We start from the raw sequence: 19373 nt of genomic DNA, 5'->3' as shown, positions 1-19373 counted from the left end.
CTGATCAGATCCAAGAAACCAGAAGAAGCAACGTGAAGAGACCAATAAAAGATGTTTAGGAGCTAGTGGGAAGATATCAAACAAGGGTAGAACACACTTTACTGGAGGCACAGTTACCTAGGAGCTTATTTGTCATAATCAGTCTTTAAGTTACTCGAGCTTGAACTAACTGAGGATAGGTACTTGAGTAGAGCAGAGAATAAAGAGTTAACTTCCATCTTTCCTTCAAACATAGGAGAAGAAAGGGGTTTTGTTTTTCAGCTGATGCAAAGATATCCCTAACAGAATGTGTTTGTAGGCACACAGGAGACTGATCTAGAAACTGGAACAAATTCATACAAATTTTTGACTTAAAACAAAAAGGTTTATCTTTTATCTTTCAATTTTTCCACATCTCCAAACAAGGTAAGATCTCCCTGTCCAGACTGGCTGTGGGCCCATTGTGACATCACATGACAAACAAAGAGGGTGATGACTTCAGCAGATGGTTGCCCCTGACACTAGAACTCAGTGGCCAGTATTAGTGGGACCTGTCTAGCAGATACTCACACTGTTTGGACTGTCCTGTGGGATGTTTCGGGGTCTGCAATTCATAGTTCGCCTGGTGCTTAGTCAGAGTGTGGGTGAGGACTATGCCATCAGGGTGAGCCTACCTGCTAGGCAAGAGCCAGGAGAAGAGATCCAACCTAATTCTTCATCTGAGCCAAGGGCATATCCAAGAAGAGGTTCCGGGAGGCGAGGCAATCGTGGCAGGGCACAGCATGCAGCCTCGCAAGGAAGACTCCAATCTGAACGGCAACCTACAGCAAATGAAGAGCGTGGCACCGACCTCCTGAATCTGCCCTTTCACAGGAAGCTGTGGATCATCGTGCATAACAAGGCCTTCAAGTCTGTGAATTGGAGTGAAGAAGGAGACACCATCACTATTCAGATAAACCTGTTTAAAAGAGAGGTTCTTCACCGCAGGGGCGCAAGGAAGATTTTTAAGACAAACACCTTGAAGAATTTTATTCGCCAGCTCAACTTCTACGGATTCAAAAACATTCGCCCAAAGGATTCTGCGCGCAGCTCTGGAGAAAACAAGAAAATGATGGTAAAGTACAAACTTGTTCTTTGTCTCCCACGTTTGGTGACGAGAACATCTTCCTTTCTGCACACCCCATGAATCATGTGTTTCAAGCTCTTCATTTAGCAGAGGATGTTGTTTACTGAAGGGTAAAAGTAAAAGACCTTGACAGTGAACTCTGGACTGCCCCTTAGATGCCAGCAGTCAGGAAGGCGGGCAGGCGGGCAGGCGGGCGGGCGGGGCGGGCGGGCGGGTAGGAAGGCAGGCAGTTAGTGTCACATACATGTGTCACCACCTTTACCTTGGAGTCATTTCTCTGTACTGGGGTCCCACTGCCGCACATAGCACCTCTCAAGAGCCACTTCAGTCATTTCCTCATAAAGACCAGTAGAATGTGGTGGGTCAGTGTAGCCGCATTTCAAACTGGCTAACCTAGTCTATTTTGTTTTAGATCTATGGCAACGTCAACTTCCAGAGAGACAAGCCAGAGCTCCTGGAGAATATTGTGAGCAGCAAATCAACTGATGCAAGTGCGGTAAGGAAGGCACGATCTCCAATCACAAGTGCAGGCCCAAGCCCAAAGAAGAACGATAGACCTTCCTCTCAGTTACATAAGTCCAAGGGAGATGGCAAGAGGTCCCATCAGGGGGCTGCCACAGGGCCTTCTAATACACGCAAAAATAGCAACATCCCTGTAAGTGCCCGAGACAGCTGCCCACCTCAGGAGACAAGTGGTCCGAGTACAAATGTCACTTCTGATAATGATACAGTTTCTCCATCCGCTCCTGTGAACACCGAAGAGGCTGGGTATGCACGCAGAAGCTCCTTAGGGTACCTCATATATGGGTTTTTGAGGTCTGTGTACAACATTTGTTATTCCATCCTGAAAGCTGCCATTTCAGAGATTTTCCTAAGTGAGTACGATGAGGAGGAAATGGAGGCAGAGGAAGAAGAGGAAGATGAGGAACAAGCCTCAGAGAATACATGCATTATCTGTGCGCTGTTCAGAACAAATATAGTTCGTGAACTCACAGGAATTGAAGACTAAGAAAAAGTCACTGTTTTTCCCGGAAATGAACCAATTCTAGTTCTTACCAAAAACAATTCTTGTGATGGTAAATAAACATCTTAAACTTGGCCCTGGAGTCTGTGTGCTATGTTATCTAACACTCTGTACTATTCCAAAGGCCTCACATCCACACACCTTTGGGTCAGCCTTGCCCTTTCATGGACAGCAGCAGCATTTTAATGCCCTCAGGAAACTGGGTGCAGAAGGGTGTGGCTACAGACCTGATGGTGTCACCTCTCACTACTCAGGTATCTGGGAGCAGGAGATGCCATTCTCCTGGGTCCCCACCCCCAGCATATGTTGCCAGGAAGTTTCTGAGCATCAGCTGAGGGTCACTACCAAGCATCCCTAAGCCGTGTATGAACACACTTCAAACTAGCTGCCTGTCTGCTAAGTGATAGACACTGCTGTACCCTGGCCCCTGAGATGCAGGCTGGTCCTCTCAGCACTTGCCCATGGGAAAGGGCCTGACATATAAGGAGGACAGACATTAAAACTTTGCAAAAGAAAAAGGAATCAGAGCTAGAGTTAAGATTTTTAAGGTGAAAAATGTTTGCTCTGTATATCCTTCATGAGCCAAGACACACCTTCCACACAGTAAAGCCCCTGTTAAAAGATACAGCACCCCATCTCCTGTTCATGCCCCTGTGCCTGTCCTTCCACCTTTACACCATGCCTTTTTGTCTGACCTCCTTGTTGTCTCCTCTGGAGACTAGAAAGGATGCCTTGCCCTCCCTGGGACACTGAATACTATTGCTCCCTGTAGAGGTTTCCTGCCTCTGCTATAACTCACAGTTATACCACTGGAAAGCCATGGCTCCGGGTCAGGGATGTAATTTCAGAAACCTGTCTAGACTGATATGGTATACCTGGTCATCTCTTCCAAGAAGCCCACCCATTCTGCATCTCAGTGATCAGGAAGTAGTCTTTGACTGGGCATGTATACAGCTGAAATAGGTTTTGACGGAGTGTCTTATTATCACCTGGGAACTGAGTATACAAGCAGATGGAGGTGCCTCTTTATGTGATCAGACCCCAATGCCCCCTGACGTGAGAGCTGTGTAGCAACCACCTACTGAACCTCAATTCCTAAAAACACTACCATCTTTGTTTTCCTGGGCATGCCAGCTCCAATTTGAAGAGAAAGCATATTTCATCATGCTTTCATTGTGTCCTGTCTGGAACCTGCCTTATGGGAAGTTGCTGGCTGTCAGAGTGACTAATGCAGCTGTTCTGGTGTTCTGGTAAGAAGGGTCATGAGGAACATAGTCAGACTCACAGGTGAGGAATCATCTGAAGGAGAAAATTGTCAGCTTCTCATAGGATGAATGCAGAGAGCAGTAAGGGAAACTGCCATTGCCTGAAAATACTGGGCATTTTCTGTTAGTTTTTCCATGATACTTTCGGATGAGGTGGATAATTTAGGAATTAAAAGTCTCTGCTCAAATCCAGGCATGGTAGTGAATGCCTGTAATTCCCGCAATTGAGAAGGATAAGCAGAAGGATCAGAAGGTCGAGGCTAGCCTGGTCCACATAGCCTTGTACGGATGACATCCTGTTCCAAAATCAAACAAACAAAAAATTACAAAGCATACGCTACAGAACTCAGAGAAGGTCAAGGCATGTCTTGTCTCAGAAACAGTGCCAGGAGCTGTTGCCTCACAAACTGTAACAGTTGCTTTTTGAAGAATATTATGTAACAATTTGTGTTAGAGTCCCAGTTCCCAGGCATACCTTCTACTTTCCTATCTGGGAAAAAGGTGACAAGTAACAATTGAGGAGTTGTTAGGAGGAAGCATGAGTCATTTTCTTATGATATATTTGTCATATTCGAGCATTTGAACCCCTGGGGATGGGAATTGAACTCAGGTTCTCTGGAAGAGCAACCATGGCTCTTAACCACTGAGCCATCTCTCCAGTGCCTAATCCAGGCATTTGAGAACAGTATACTTGACATGTATTCACTGTCCCCTCAACAGCAGATGTGGCAGCCTTATTTTCCCATGGAACAATGAGATGAAAGCCCTATGGATCCTGGTAAGCTTGAGAGAGAAGGTCCCTACTAAATCGTATGGAAATGTATGTGCCTTAGGTGCTTCCATAATGTAGTAGAAAGCATGTCAATCTCATAACTGTATGCACTCAAAGAATATTTTCTTGTGTTGAGGCTTCAAATCTCAATTGGTGTTCCTCTGTTAACCTCACCTAATAGGCAACTACTTTTTTTAAAGCTAGGTTTATTTAAGCATTTTGGATGCAAAAAGTAGTTTATTCTAGTTGTAAAACAGCCTAAGAATATAAATATATTATAATTGTCTCTTTCAGATTTCAATCCCTTCCTCTAAGATCACAATGGTTAATCTGATATTTATTACTTTAGACCTTCCTTATTTCTGCCATTTTCATACAACTTTTGCTATAAAAATATGTCATTTTAACATAGATTGATCATCTTTAACTTGCCTTCAACATTTATTAAAATGAATGTCCCTCTTCCCATAATAGCATTTGTAGGTCTATCTCAGTTTTGTCACCATATTGTGGAATTCTAAAGCATTCATGGTACTGTTTTCTTTTACTGTGTAGAGGTTGTATCTATCTATCTATCTATCTATCTATCTATCTATCTATCTATCTATCTAATCCAAACTGGTTTCCCCTACCTTCTCTCCTCGTGGTCCTAACCCCCACCTCCCCTTTTACACAACCCCCATTCACTCCTCCTTCACTTCTCTTCAGAAAAGGGCAAGACTCCCATGGGTATCAAGCAGACATGGTATATCAAGTTGCAGTAAGACTAGGAATCTTCTCTTCTAGTAAGGTTAGATGAGGAAACCCAGTAGAAAGAAAGGGTTCATGTGCCAAAATTAGTAAAACCATCTCATACAGGTGGACAAGGAGGTTGTTTATGCTTTCCATTAGAACTGATATGCACACTATTAATATGTATTATTGTGTAAATATGCATCCCTTATAATAAGAAGATAACAAGGACATTGACCTAAAGTAAAAGTTTATAAATTTTTTACATTCTCAAAAATTACAGATGGTTTTCTTATTTTATTAAATTTTTATTTTTTATATTAATTAGTTTATTCAATTAGTATCCCAGCTGTAACCCCTCCCTCATTCTCTCCCAATCTCACCCTCCCTTCCTCATCTTCCCCCATACCCCTCTCAAAGTCCACTGATAAGGGAGGTCCTCCTCCCCTTCCATCTGACCCTAGCTTATCAGGTATCTTCAGGACTGGCTGCATTGTCCTCCACTGTACAAGGCTGCTCCACTCAGGGGGAGGTGATCAAAGAGCCAACCACAGAGTTCATATGAGAGACAGTCCCTGTTCCCCTTTTTAGGGAACCAACTTGAACACAGAGCTGCCACAGGCTAAATTTGACCAGGGGTTATAGGTTAAATCCATGAATGGTCCTTGGTTAGAGTATCAGTCTCAGAAAACACCACTGGGCCCATATTTTTTGGTCCTGTTGTTCACTTGTGAAGCTCCTGTCCTCTCCAGGTCTTACAATCTCCCCATTCTTTCATAATGTTCTCTGCACTCTGCCCAAAGTTTGGTTATGAGTCTCAGCATCTGCTTTGATACACTGCTGGGTAGAATCTTTCAGAGGCCTTTTGCAGAAAGATCCTGTCCTATTTCCTGTTTTCTCCTTCTTCCAATGTCCATCCCAATTGTTTTTCTGAGTAAGAATTGATCATCTTACCCAGGATCCTTCTTCTTGCTTAGCTTCTTTAAGTGTACAGATTTTTGTATGTTTATCCTCTGTTATATGGATAATATCCAGTTACAAGTCAGTATATACGGTGTGTGTCTTTCTGCTTCTGTGATACCTCACTGAGGATGATCTTTTCTAGGTCTCACCATTTGCCTGCAAATTTCATGATTTCCTTGTTTTTAATTGCTGAGTAGTATTCCATTGTGTTGATGTACCACAATGACTGTATCCATTCTTCCATTGAGGGACATATGGGTTGTTTCCAGGTTCTGGCTATAACGAATAAAGCTGCTACAAACATGGTTGATCAAATGTCCTTGTTGTGTACTTGAACATATATTGGATGTATGCCTAGGAGTGGTATAGCTGGATCTTGAGGAAGAGTTATTCCTAATTGTCTGAGAAAGCACCAGATTGATTTCCAAAGTGGTTGTACAAATTTACATTCCCTCCAGCAGCGGAGTAGGGTTTCCCTTTCGCCACATCCTTTGCAGCATGTATTCTCACTTGAGTTTTTTATCTTAGCCATTCAGAAGGGTGTAACGGGAAATTTCTGGGTCGTTTTGGTTTGCGTTTCCCTAATGACTAAGGATATTGAGCATTTCTTTCAGTGTTTTTCTGTCATTCCCTGTTTATCTCTGTACCCATTTTTAATTGGATTACTTGTTTTGTTGCTGTTTAAATTCTTGAGTTTTTTATATATTCTGGATATTAGCCCTCTGTCAGATATAAGGTTGATGAAGATCCTTTCCCAGTCTGTAGGCTGTCATTTTTTTATTGATGATACTGTCCTTTGCTTTACAGACTCTTTTCATTTTCCTGAGATCTAATTTATTTTTTTATACAGTATAGGAAATTTTTTAAATTATTTATTAATTATACTTTATTCACTTTGTACTCCTCCTGCCCCTATCCCAACCTTCCTCTAACCTCTGCATGCATGCCCCTCCCCAAGTCCTCTGATAGGGGAGATCCAATTTATTAATTGTTGACCTTAGAGCCTAAGCTGTTGCTCTTCTGTTCGGGATGTTATCTCCTCTGCCAACGAATTCTAGGCTGTTCCCCACTTTTTCTTCTAACTGATTTAGTGTGTCTGGTTTTATGTTGTGGTCTTTGATCCACTTGGAGTTTAGCTTTTTGCAGGGTGAAAAATATGGATCTATTTGCATTTTTCTGCATGTAGACATCCAGTTAGTTCAGCACCATTTGTTGAAGCTGCTGTCTTTTTTTTTTTCCATTGTATGGTTTTGGTTTCTTTGTCAAAAATCAAGTATCCGATGTAGGTGTATGGGTGTATATCTGGCTCTTCTATTCGATACTATTGATCCATCATTCTGTTTCTATGCCAGTATCATGCAGTCTTTATTACTATTGCTCTGTAGTGCAGCTTGAGATCAAGAATGGAGATACCTCCAGATGATCTGTTGTTATAGAGAATCGTTTTGACAATTCTGAGTTGTTTTTTTTTTTTTCTTTGTTTCTTTGTTTTTTCATATGAAGTTGAGAATTTTTCTTTCAAGGTCTGTAAAAATTGTGTTGATATTTTAATGAGAACTGCATTGAATATGTAGATTGCTTTTGACAGGATGGCCATTTTCAGTATGTTAATCTTACTGATGCATGAGCATGGGAGATCTTTCCAACTTCTGATATCTTCTTCAATTTCTTTCTTCAGAGACTTGAACCTTTTTGTGAACAGGTATTTCACTTGATTGGTAAGAATCACACCAAGGTACTTTATGTTTTTAGTGGCTATTGTAAAGTGTGTTGTTTCCTAATTTCTTTCTCGGCCTATTTGTCTTTGGTATGCAGGTGGGCTTCTGATTTTTTTGAGTTAATTTTATATATAGTTACTTTGCTGAAGGTGTTTCTCAGCTGAAGGAGTTCTCTGGTTGAATTTTGGGGGTCACTCATGTATACTAACATATCATCTGCAAATAGTGATACTTCGACTGTTTCTTCCTGTTTGTATCCACTTGATCTCTCTTAGTTGTCTTATTGCTCTAGCTAGGATTTCAAGTACTTTTTTGAAGAGCTCTGGAGAGATTGGGCAGCCTTCCCTTGTCTCTTTTTTAAGTGGGATTGATTTAAGTTTCTTTCTGTTTACTTTGATGTTGGCTATAGGCTTGGTGTATTTCTCCAAAACTTTAAACATGAATGGGTGTTGGATTTTGTCAAATACCTTTTCAGCATCCAAGGAGAGATGATCATGTGGTTTTTCTCCTTCAATTTGTTTATATGGTGGATTACGTAGATGGATTTCCGTATATTGAACCACCCCTTCGTGCCTGGGATGAAGCCTAACTGGTCATGTTGGATGATATCTTTTATGTGATCTTGTATTCATTCAGTTTGGAAGTATTTTATTGAGTATTTCTGCATCAATGTTCATAAGAGAGATAGGTCTGAAGTTCTCATTTTTGATGTGTCTTTGTGTGGTTTACGTATAAAGGTGACTATGGCTTCATAGAATGAGTTTGGTAATGTTCCTTCTGTTTCTATTTTGTGGAATATTTTGAATAGAATTGGAGTTAGCATTTCTTTGAAGGTCTGGTAGAATTCTGCTGAAACCATCTGGCCCTAGGCTTGTTTTGGAAGGGAGATTTTGGTTACTGTTTCTATTTCTTTGGGGACCATAGGACTATTCAGTTTATATTGATTTAATTTTATTAAGTGGAATCTATCACAAAATTGTCCATTTCATTTAGATTTTCAATTTTTGTGGCATATAGACTTTTATAGTAAGACCTAATGATTGTTTGAATTTCTTCAGTGTCTATTGCTATGCCCCTTTTTGTTTCTGATTTTGCTGATTTGGATAGTTTCTCTCTGCCTTTTAGTTAGATTGGCTAAGGGTTTGGCTATCTTGTTAATTTTCTCAAAGAACCATTTCTTGGTTTCATTGATTCTTTGAGTTGTCTTATTTGTTTCTAATTTATTGATTTCAGCCCCGAATTTTATTATTTATAGTCCTCTATTCCTATTGGGTATGGCTGTTTCTTTTTTTCTAGGGTTTTCAGGTGAGCCATTAATTTGCTTGTATAAGATATTTCAAATTTCTTTTTGAAGGCACTTCGTGCTATGAATTTTCCTCTTAGTACTACTTTCACTGTGTCCCATAATTTTGGGTAAGTTGTGCCTTCATTTTCATTGAATTTTAAGAAGTCTTGAATTTCATTCTTTATTTCTCCCTTAACCAAGCTGTCACTGAGCAGTGAGTTGTTCAGTTTCCATGAGTGAGTAGGGTTTCTGCTATTTCTGTTGTTGTTGAGGTCCAGCTTTAGTCCATGGTGATCAGATAGGATACAAGGGATTATTTCAATCTTCTTGTATCTGTTGAGGCTTGCTTTGTGACCAACTATATGGTCTATTTTGGAGAAGGTTCCATGAGGTGCTGAAAAGAAGGTATACTCATTTGAATTTGGGTGAAAATTTCTGCTGACATCTGTTAGGTCCATTTGATTCAGGACCTCTGTAAGTGACAGTATTTTCCTATATAGTTTCTGTCTAGATGATCTGTCTCTTGGTGAGAGTGGAGTGTTGAAATTTTCCACTTTTAAGGTACTGGAATTGATGTGTGATTTAAGTTTTAATAATGTTTCATTTAAAAATGTAGGACCTCTTGTATTTCTGGCATAGTTCAGATTTGTGATGTCCTTCTGGTGGATTTTTCCTTTGATGAGAATGCAGTGCCCCTCCTCATCTTTTCTGAGTAATTTTTGTAGAAAGTCGACTTTATTAGATATTAGGATAGCTACCCTATCTTGTTTTCTGGGTCCATTTGCTTGAAAAACATTTTTCCAGCCCTTTACTCTTAGGTAGTGTTTATCTTTGTTGCAGAGGTGGGTTTCTTGGATGCAAGAGAATGTTGGATCCTGTTTCTGCAACCATTCTGTTAGTCTGTGTCTTTTTATTGGAGAGTTAAGTCCATTAATGTTGATAGGTAATAGTGACCAATGAATGTTAGTTTCTTATATTGTTGAGTTGGTGTTGATACTGTATTTCATTGCTTTTTTTCTTTTAATTTTTTGTTGTGATGTTATTTATATCCTATGTTTTATTGAGTGTAGTTGATTTCTTTGGACTGGAGTTTTTCTTCTAGTATCTTCTGTATAGCTGGGTTGCTGTGTAGATGTTGATTAAGTTTGTTTTGTTAAAGAATATTTTGTTTTCTCCATCTATGTTGATTGAATGCTTTGCTGAATATAATAGTCTGGGTTGGCATCTGTGATCTCTTAAAGTCTGTATGACAACTGCCCAGGTCCTTCTGGCTTTCATAGTTTCTGTTGAGAAATATGGTGTGGTTCTGATAGGTCTACCTTTATATGTTACTTGACCATTTTCCCTTGCTGCTTTTAATATTTTTTCTTTGTTTTGTAAATTTAGTGTTTTGACTATGACATGACATGAGGAGTTTTATCTCTGGTCTAGTCCGTTTGGCGTACTGTAGACCTCCTGTATGTTTATGGATATCTCTTTCTTTAAGTTGGGAAAATTTTCTTCTATGATTTTCTTGAACATATTTTCTGTACCTTGGAGCCTGGAATCTTCTTTTTCATCTCTTCCTATCATTCTTTTTTTTAAAAATTATGCTTTATTTACTTTGTATCCCCCCTCTAGTTCCCTCCCTCCTCCCCTCCCAATTGCTCCCTTCCTCCCCTTTCTCCACACACTCCCCTCCCCAAGTCCACTGGTAGGGGAGGGTTTCTTTTTCTTCCTTCTGATCCTAGTCTGTTAGGTCTCATCAGGAGTGGCTGCACTGTCTTCCTCTGCAGACTGGTAAGGCTGCTCCCCCCTCAGGGGGAGGTAATCAAAGAGCAGGCCAATCAGTTCATGTCAGATACAGTCCCTGTTGGAACCCATTTGGACACTGAACTGCCATGGGCTACATCTGTGCAGGGGTTCTAGGTTATCTCCATGCATGGTACTTGGTTGGAGTATGAGTCTCAGGAAAGACCCCTGTGCTCAAATTTTTTGTTCTTTTGCTCTCCTTGTGGACTTCCTGTCCTCTCCAGATCTAACTATTATTTCCTACTTCTTTCATAAGATTCCCTGCATTCTGCCCAAAGTTTGGCCATAAGTCTCAACATCTGTTTTGATAGTCTGCAGGGCAGAGCCTTTCAGAGGCCTTCTGTGGGAGGCTCCTAACTTGTTTCCTGTTTTCTTCTTCTTCTGGTGTCCATCCTCTTTGCCTTTTGGAGTGGGGATTGAGCATTTTAGCCAGAGTCCTCCCTCTTGATTAGTTTCTTTAGGTGTACAGATTTTAGTAGGTTTATCCTATATTATATATCTATATGAGTGAGTATATATCGTGTGTGTCATTCTGCTTCTGGGATAGCTCACTCAGGATGATCCTTTTTAGATCCCATCATTTACCTGCAAATTTCATGATTTCCTTATTTTTCATTGCTGAGTAATATTCCATTGTGTAGTTGTGGTACATCTTCCTATCATTCTTAGATTTCATTTTTTCATGGCATCCTTGATTTCTTGAATGTTTTCTGTTTGGAACTTTTTCAATCTTACCTTTTCTTTGAGAGAAGTATCAATTTCTGCAAGTTTATCTTCAGCACCTGAGATTCTCTCTTCCTTCTCTTGTATTCTATTGGTGATGCTTACCTTTGTGGTTGCCGGTCTTTTCTCTAAGTTTTCCAGCTCCAGGTTTTTCTCTTTCTGTGTTTTCTTTATTGATTCTAATTCTATTTTCATGCCTTGCACCATTTCCTTCATCTGTTTGAATTTGGATTTCTGTCTTTCTATGACGGCCTCTATTTTTTTGTTCATTTTCTCTCTATTTGCCATTAATTGTGCCTCTACTTCTGCCTTTATTTGTTTGGCTGTATTTGTCTGTATTTCTTTGAGAGCTTTGTTCGTTTCCTTTTTATTTTCCTCCATTTGTGTGGCTATTTCTTTTAGAGTTTTGTTCATTTTCACTTTATTTGCCTCCATTTGTGTGGCTATTTCTTTTAGAGATTTGTTCGTTTACTCTTTTTTTTTTCCAGCCATGATTACATTCTTTTAATATGATATCTTTAAAATTTTCAAAATAGGTGTTGATCTCAAAGGAGTGCAGAAAATAATCTAAAGATAATCCCAATAACATTGGTGTACATCGTCTTGGTTTTTATGTTGATTAGGATTCTTTTCTTAATTTGTATCATAAAATTTACATAAAATTTTATATCTTTTCCTCTTCCACTGATGATACATTGTAAGCATGTTCTTGTTTTACTAGATGAACTGTCAAGACATAATTTAATGTTTACATGACACTCTATTAAAAGAAAATACTGATAGTTAATTTTCATCAGCACCGTGTGCCAGACACACTCAGTACACTGCTATAGCCCATGTTTAATCCTCGAGACAATCTTCACATTATGTTCTCTTAAGAGTTCCAGCACAAGACAGCAATGGAAAAGAGTGGTGGGATAATGCTCAGAAATAACATTCTACATGAGAGTGTGTGTATAATGTATTCAAACATGGATGCATACATAAGTACAAAATTTAGCATATGAAAAGATACCATTTAAAATAATTGAATAAATACATTATTATTTTTGAAGGACATTAACACATAATCAGACTCCGGCTTCATACTGCACATTAAAGTAGTGCTCAGATGTATTTAAAAATGGAAATTTCTAAAAGCTCAGGCTTCCAGTTAGCATCATATTCCCCCAGTCTCACACATTTCCCCATCCCAGACCACTTGTTGGCCTCCATGACAACAAGCAGGGCTCAGATGAGAAGAGCCCTCTCCTGAGTCCCTCAGAGAAGCCGAGTCTGGAAATCAAGGCTCTACCACTTGTGGGTTTCAACAGAACATTTCCAGGTTGATGGAAAACATTAAAGACAAACAGGGAATGAGGCAGGACAACAGCAATGCTGGCTACAAAGGAGTAAGTGACTGGAGTTTTGCCATAATGCTAAATACATGGGTCATAAAAATGCGCCGTGGGAACTAAAAAGACTGCCCCAAGAATACATCTTAATGCTGTAAACACCAGGAATGGCAAGGTCCTCTGCGAGCAATCCTAATCGACAAAGCCAGCTGGAAGTAACAAGAGGAGAGTGACAGAGAAAGTTTTGTTAAATTCCTGCAGTGAGAAACATTTTATGATACAGATGTTAAGACGACAGACTCTCATTACACATTCAAATCTGTTCGTTTACTCTTTATGTGCCTCTAATAACTGGATAAGCAAAGCTTTAAATCATTTCTCTATGTTTCCGATGAATTGGAGTGTCCACTGATTTTGGGGGTTGCTGGTGAAGCCATGATGTCCTGAGTTTTGTTCAATGTGTTCTTATGCTGGCCTTTAGCCATCTGCTTATTCATAACCTTCTCTGTTTGTTCCTGGAGTCTATACTTCAGACTGGATCCGTCTTTCTCTGGGGTCTGGAGTATTCTTCAGGAAGATGAGAGAGGTCCACTGGTTTGAGAGTGTGCGTTGGTGTTTCAGCTCTACCTAAGTGAGGAAGATCCGCAGGGGTGGGTGCACAAATGTGGGAGAGCAAGTGTCTGCATGTGTGTGGAAGTGTGCCTTGAAGTACAGGGTGCTAGAGTGTGTAGATGCTGGGAATGTGTGGCAGTAGGGGTAAAGCTCCGCACAGGTAGTGGTGCAGTCTCTGGTGCTATTTGCTGGTGCAATGCACACGCGCAGATTCCCTGAATACCTCAGTGGTCTACAGGCCTGTCATACTGCTCTTCAGGTATTCAGATCTGTATGGGCTCCAGGAGTTGTTTGCCTGGACTCCACTGGTAGACCAGCAGAGTAGGGGATTCAATGTTGAGAATGCTGTCCCAAGAATCCCTGTGTTGCCCACAGTGGGGCTGTGAGTGGGGGTTCTGATATCTGGCTGCTGCCGTAGAGCTACCCTGGATCTGGGGCTCTGCATGCACTCACTTAAAGGTGCACTCACTCTCTAGCAGATCTAATTGGAAGGCACAGGGTTTCCCACTGTTCTCTTCTCTCAGATTTTGGCCTACTGGGACAAATGCGAGTGTAGGAGATCTGTCAGCTCAGTGGTGATGCAGTCACAGAACTTGGAGGCTGGTATAAGGGTTCATTGGGAATCCAGTCACAGCAGCAGAACTGCTAGGCCGCTAGTACAGATACTTGCTGAAAGTCTCCGGGACCCCTATAGCTTTCTGTACACCTGGGTTTGATGGCTGACCTGGGTGGCCCGTCTAGCTGGCAATCTGCCACTGAGGGACTGGGAGGCTTGTCTTTTCTGTCTCAGATACCAAGCAGAGATTTCTGTGCTAGGAGGTGCAGGCACTGTGGGCCACCTCCTCCAAGGAAGCAGGAGGGAGGCCCAACAAGGAGGAAGTGCAGGGGGATTGAAAATTTGCCACCCTCAGTCACCTGAGAAGTTTGCAGGTGACCTGGATTCATATTTTCTCAGCTCACAGTTTGTCCCCTCTCACCCAGGAAGACTCAGTGTAGATGTTTTGGCTTCAGTTGCCTCTCCATTCACCAATTTTAGAGTTTCAGATCCTCTGCCCCTCAGATACAGTGTGAGCTCGTCCCGCCATCTTGGGTCCCCGTACAGGTGATTTACAATCCGAAATCTCAATAGAACATCCTTTTCTTTGAATAACATTTTCTTTGAGTAACATAAATTCTGTAAAAAACAATATACAAGAGCCTGGGTAACAGAACAGATAGGAAAATCTCAGTGAGTGAAGAACATTGCAAGGATCCAGATAGAAACAATATATCAATGACCAACTCGGTAATCTCTAGGCTCCCTGCTACCCAGCCACATATTCAGAGTCTAGTACAATAGGAAAAGAAAAGAGGAAGAAATGAAGTAAGTTCAGGGTACAAGGTTAGGACTGGGAATTATAAGCATCAATTCTGTAATGAGATCTCTGTGGGCAAGCCTGTTTGATGAATGGACCAGAGGCATTCCAGATAGCCAACTTACTTCAGAAATCCCTCCTATCTATATGATGGATGTATCCATATATAATACAGGATAAGCAACATATTTTATCTACTCTAGTGGTCCATAAGACTCTGCCCTGTATGCAATTCTGGGAAGACATCATGGCTCCTACTGGGGACTGGAAATTAATTTCCTGTGTTCTGTGGAGCTATGTTGAACCACAGTATGTGAGAGAATGTGTTGTCAAGTGATGACTGACAACTGAGCCATGCTAAGGATATCGCAATGAGCAGTGCAAAGTATTGTTCAGCTGCATTATATTTGGACATCATATGTAGAATGCCTGGAACTAGTTATGTCACCTTTTCAGAGAAGGGCTATCTATGGACATATTTGAAAAATGGCCCCAGTGGTGTCTCTGCATCAGCCTGCTTCTGTGGCTTCTGAGTTCTTGGCACACCTGGAGCCAGCCATTCCATGGCTATGGAAGCTGGCCTATATTCAGCTACTTGTCTGAGTTAGAGGATTGTACAGACATTTGCACAATTGAAGGAAACTCACTAAGATTATATGGATTTTCTTGTTAAGCTGATGGAGTTAGATGGGATAGAGTGAAGGAAGCACCATACACTATCCACTTAATAACATCTACATCTGTAAAAATAGTGTTTGGCTTGAAGACTAGACATCCCCAATGATATGGAATCTGTGAAGGTAACTGAGAAGAGTAGCGAACTGTGGGGTTTATCCATGAGGGCAGAAAATCCAGGTGTTGGGGAAGGTCCACATTTTGAATTAGGGAATTGACCACTTTGGTGATCTTCCAAATATACCTTCATCTTAGTTACTGGGACAAATGGTTCTAACCTACATGGCAAAGAACAGGAAAGAAACATCATGTATATTGCTATGAGTACTAACAATAAAAAATTAGAGCATCTGTTCTGACCCCATAACCCTATGTCAACCATCAAAACCATCAGTGGATACTTTCCTGGGACAAGCACCTTGCACATGGGTCTTCTGCCCTAAAGCCTTAGGCCACCCACCCTCCTAAACACACTATCTGTGGATACATTCCAGGACAGGCAGCTGAGGGGTTCACAAGGATCTGACCCCTCAGCCTTAGGCTACCTACAGCCCATGCCCACTTACTGTGGATATCTTCCTGGAACCAGAGAAGGGCAGCTCTGACCTTGGGTGCTCACTCTCACTGCCTGTGAAGTGAATACGTTTCTTTTCTGTGGGGGAGACTCCAAACCAAGGTGCCAACTCGCACAGTCCTTTGGACACTTTCTGGGTACTAGAGGCTCCTGTTTCCAAACCCTGGAGACCACACTTAACATCCTGTGGACACCTTGCTGGTCATAGCCGCTAGTGGCACTCACTCTCACTGCTCAGTGAAGAGGATACATTCTGGTACTGTGGGGGAGGCACAGCTCCATTCTGCTAACTCTTCTCTTGACTGGTTTACCCAAGTCAGAATCAGCCAGCACAGCACACACAGTAAACACAGCAGAGCTGAGGTAGGTGTGGGCCGCAGGATTAATTCCCCACCATCTTAAGGAAGCCAGTAGGACACTGGAGCATCTTTAGGCAAAGAGATCTATTCTCCAGTGCCCCAGCAGCCTGGCTCACATAAGCCAGAAACAACAAGCCCAGCACAGACAGAGAACCCAGTGGAGCTGATCTTCTCACCTGACCCAAGTTCCATTGCCCCCCCCCAAGGAGGCCTGTGGGGCACTGAAGAAGCTCTAGGCTCTGAGATCTTTCTGCATGTGCCCCAGCAGCCTAGCACATCTGGGTCAGAAACAATGCTGCCAGCACAGCCAATGAGCCCAGCATACCTGAGCCAGGTCTGGAAGCCAAATCCCATCTTCTACCTTCTTTTTTTTTTAATTTTTCATCAATTACACTTTATTCATTCTGCATCCCCCCATAAGCCCCTCCCTCCTCCCCTCCCAATCCCACCCTCCCTCCTCCCTCTGCTTGCATGCCACTCCCCAAGTCCACTAATAGGGGAGGTTTTCCTCTCCTTTCTGATCTTAGTCTGTCAGTTCACATCAAAAGTGGCTGCATTGTCCTCTACTATGGCCTGGTAAGGCTGCTCCCCCCCAGAGGGAGGTGATCAAAGAGCAGGCCAATCAGATTATGTCAGAGGCAGTCCCTCTTCACATTACTATGTAACCCAATTGGACTCTGAACTGCCCTGGGCTACATCTGTGCAGGGGTTCTGGGTTATCTCCATGAATAGTCCTTGGTTGGAGTATGAGTCTCTGGGAAGTTCCCTGTGCTCAAATTTTCTTGTTCTGTTACTCTCCTTGTGGAGACCCTGTCCTCTCCAGCTCTTACTATTTCCCAGTTCTTACCTAAAATTCCATTCACTCTGCCCAACAGTTGCCCATCAGGCTCAGCATCTGCTTTGATAGTCTGAAGGGCAGAGGCTTTCAGAGGCCCTCTGTGGTAGGTTCCTAGGTTGTTTCCTGTTTTCTTCTTCTTCTGATGTCCATCCTCTTTGCCTTTCCGGATGGGGATTGGACATCTTCTACCTTCTTAAGGAAGCCCTTTGGACTCTGGAGTAGCTATAGACACAGAGACCTTTCCAACTGTGCACCAGCTACCTGGGTAACAAACAGTGTGCCAGCAGAGACAGCAAACCTATCCAGTCTGTAGTACAGGCTCCAGACAAGGCTACAAACAACCAGATAGCTAGAGGCTAACATGAGAATACAGGCAACAAGAACCAGGACATCATGGCTTCACCAGAATCTCCAAAAATCAACATATATTCTATTTGAGCTGAAACACAGGAAAATAATCTTAAATTACAATTATGCAGTTATTCGAGGCACATAAAGAGGAAATAAAAAAATTGAGGCACATATAGAGGTACGTAAAGAAGAAATGAACAAAAAAATAGAGGCCATCATGGATGACAGGAATCCACATTCAAACAGTTGAAGGAAATGATACAAGATATGAAAACAAAATTAGAATCAATAAAGAAAACACAAACAGAGAAAACACGGGAGTTGGAGAACTTAGAGAAGAGGTCAGGAGCCACCAAGGTAAGCATCACCAACAGAGTACAAGAGGTGGAAGAGAAAATTTCAAGTGCTGAAGATACAATTGCAGAAATTGATACATCTCTCAAAGAAAAAAAATAAAATCTGAAAAGTTACAAATACAAAACATCCAAGAAATCAAGGACACCATGAAAAGATGAAACATAAGAATAATAGGAATAGACGAAAAAGAAGATTCCAGGCTCCAAGGTCCAGAAAATATTTCATTGAAAATCATAGAAGAAAATTTCCTCAATCTTAAGAAAGAGATGCCCACAAACACACAAAAGGCCTACAGAACACCAAATACACTACAGCAGTAAAGAAACTCCTCTGCCACATAATAATCAAAGCACTAAATCTAAAGAACAAAGAAAATATTAAAATCAGCAAAGGAAAAAGGCCAAGTAACATATAAAGGCAACCCTATCAGAGTCACACCAGACTTTTCAAGAGAGACTATGAAAGCCAGAAGGGCCTGAATGGTTATCAAGCAGAAGCTTACAGATCACAGATGCCAACCTAAACTACTATATCCAGCAAAACTATCAATCAACATAGACGGAAAAAACAAAATACTCCACTACAGAACTAAACTTAAACAATATATATGCAACAATGCAGCCCTACAGAAGATACTAGAAGGAAAACTTCAACACAAAGAGATCAACTACACCCAAGGAAACACAGGATAAAGACACAATCACATCAAAAAAGCAAATGAAAACAAAACACAAACACAATTACCATCAACTCCACAATAAAAGGAACTAACAATCACTAGTCACTAATGTCTATTAACATCAATGGTCTCAACTCTCCAATAAAAAAACACAGACTAATATATTGGTTGAGGAAACAGGATCCAACATTCTGCTGCATTCAAGAAACATACCTCTGAAAAAAAAATAGACACTACCACAGAGTAACAGGCTGGTAAATTGATTTCCAAAAGGACAGAAGAAGCAAACTGGAGTAGACATTCTAACATATAATAAAATAGACATTCAACCAAAATTAATCAAAAGACATGGAGAGGGTCACTTCACTCTCATCAAAGGAAAAATTCCACCAGGAGGACATCACAATCCTAAACATCTATGCACCAAACACAAGAGCTCCTGCATTTGTCAAAGAAACATTACTGAAGCTTAAACCACACATTGATCCCTACACCTAAATAGTGGGAGACTTTAACACTCAACACTTGCCAAGGGATAGATCTTTGAGACAGAAGCTAAACAGAAAAATAATGGCATTTACAGAGGTCTTAAATCAAATTGAATTAATAGATGTTGATAAAACCTTTCACCCAAACACAAAAGAGTATACTTTCTTCTCAGTACCTCATGGAACCGTCTCCAGAAATTCACCAAACAGTTGGGCACAAAGCAAACCTCAACATATACAAGAAGATTGAAACGATTGCTTGTGGCTGTCTCTGACATGAACTCAGTGGCAGGCTCTTTGATCACTTCCCCCTAATTGGGGGGAGGCAGTCTTACTAGGCCACAAAGTGCAGCCAATCCTAATGAGAACTGAT

The 19373-nt window shown here is 41.3% G+C and overlaps 1 protein-coding gene across 1 annotated transcript; it reads left to right on the top strand.

The window, feature by feature from the left end:
- Nucleotides 1–571: 571 nt before the first annotated feature.
- On the top strand, nucleotides 572–2114 carry LOC132651525 (heat shock transcription factor, X-linked member 3-like). The gene is made up of 2 exons (XM_060376778.1): nucleotides 572–1093; nucleotides 1518–2114. The coding sequence occupies exons 1-2, from the start codon at nucleotides 572–574 to the stop codon at nucleotides 2112–2114; spliced, it is 1119 nt and encodes a 372-aa protein (XP_060232761.1).
- Nucleotides 2115–19373: the final 17259 nt, after the last annotated feature.

This window comes from Meriones unguiculatus (assembly GCF_030254825.1).
Source record: "Meriones unguiculatus strain TT.TT164.6M chromosome X unlocalized genomic scaffold, Bangor_MerUng_6.1 ChrX_unordered_Scaffold_30, whole genome shotgun sequence".
Taxonomy (NCBI): Eukaryota; Metazoa; Chordata; class Mammalia; order Rodentia; family Muridae; genus Meriones; species Meriones unguiculatus.
This window is presented reverse-complemented; position numbering and strand designations above follow the sequence as displayed.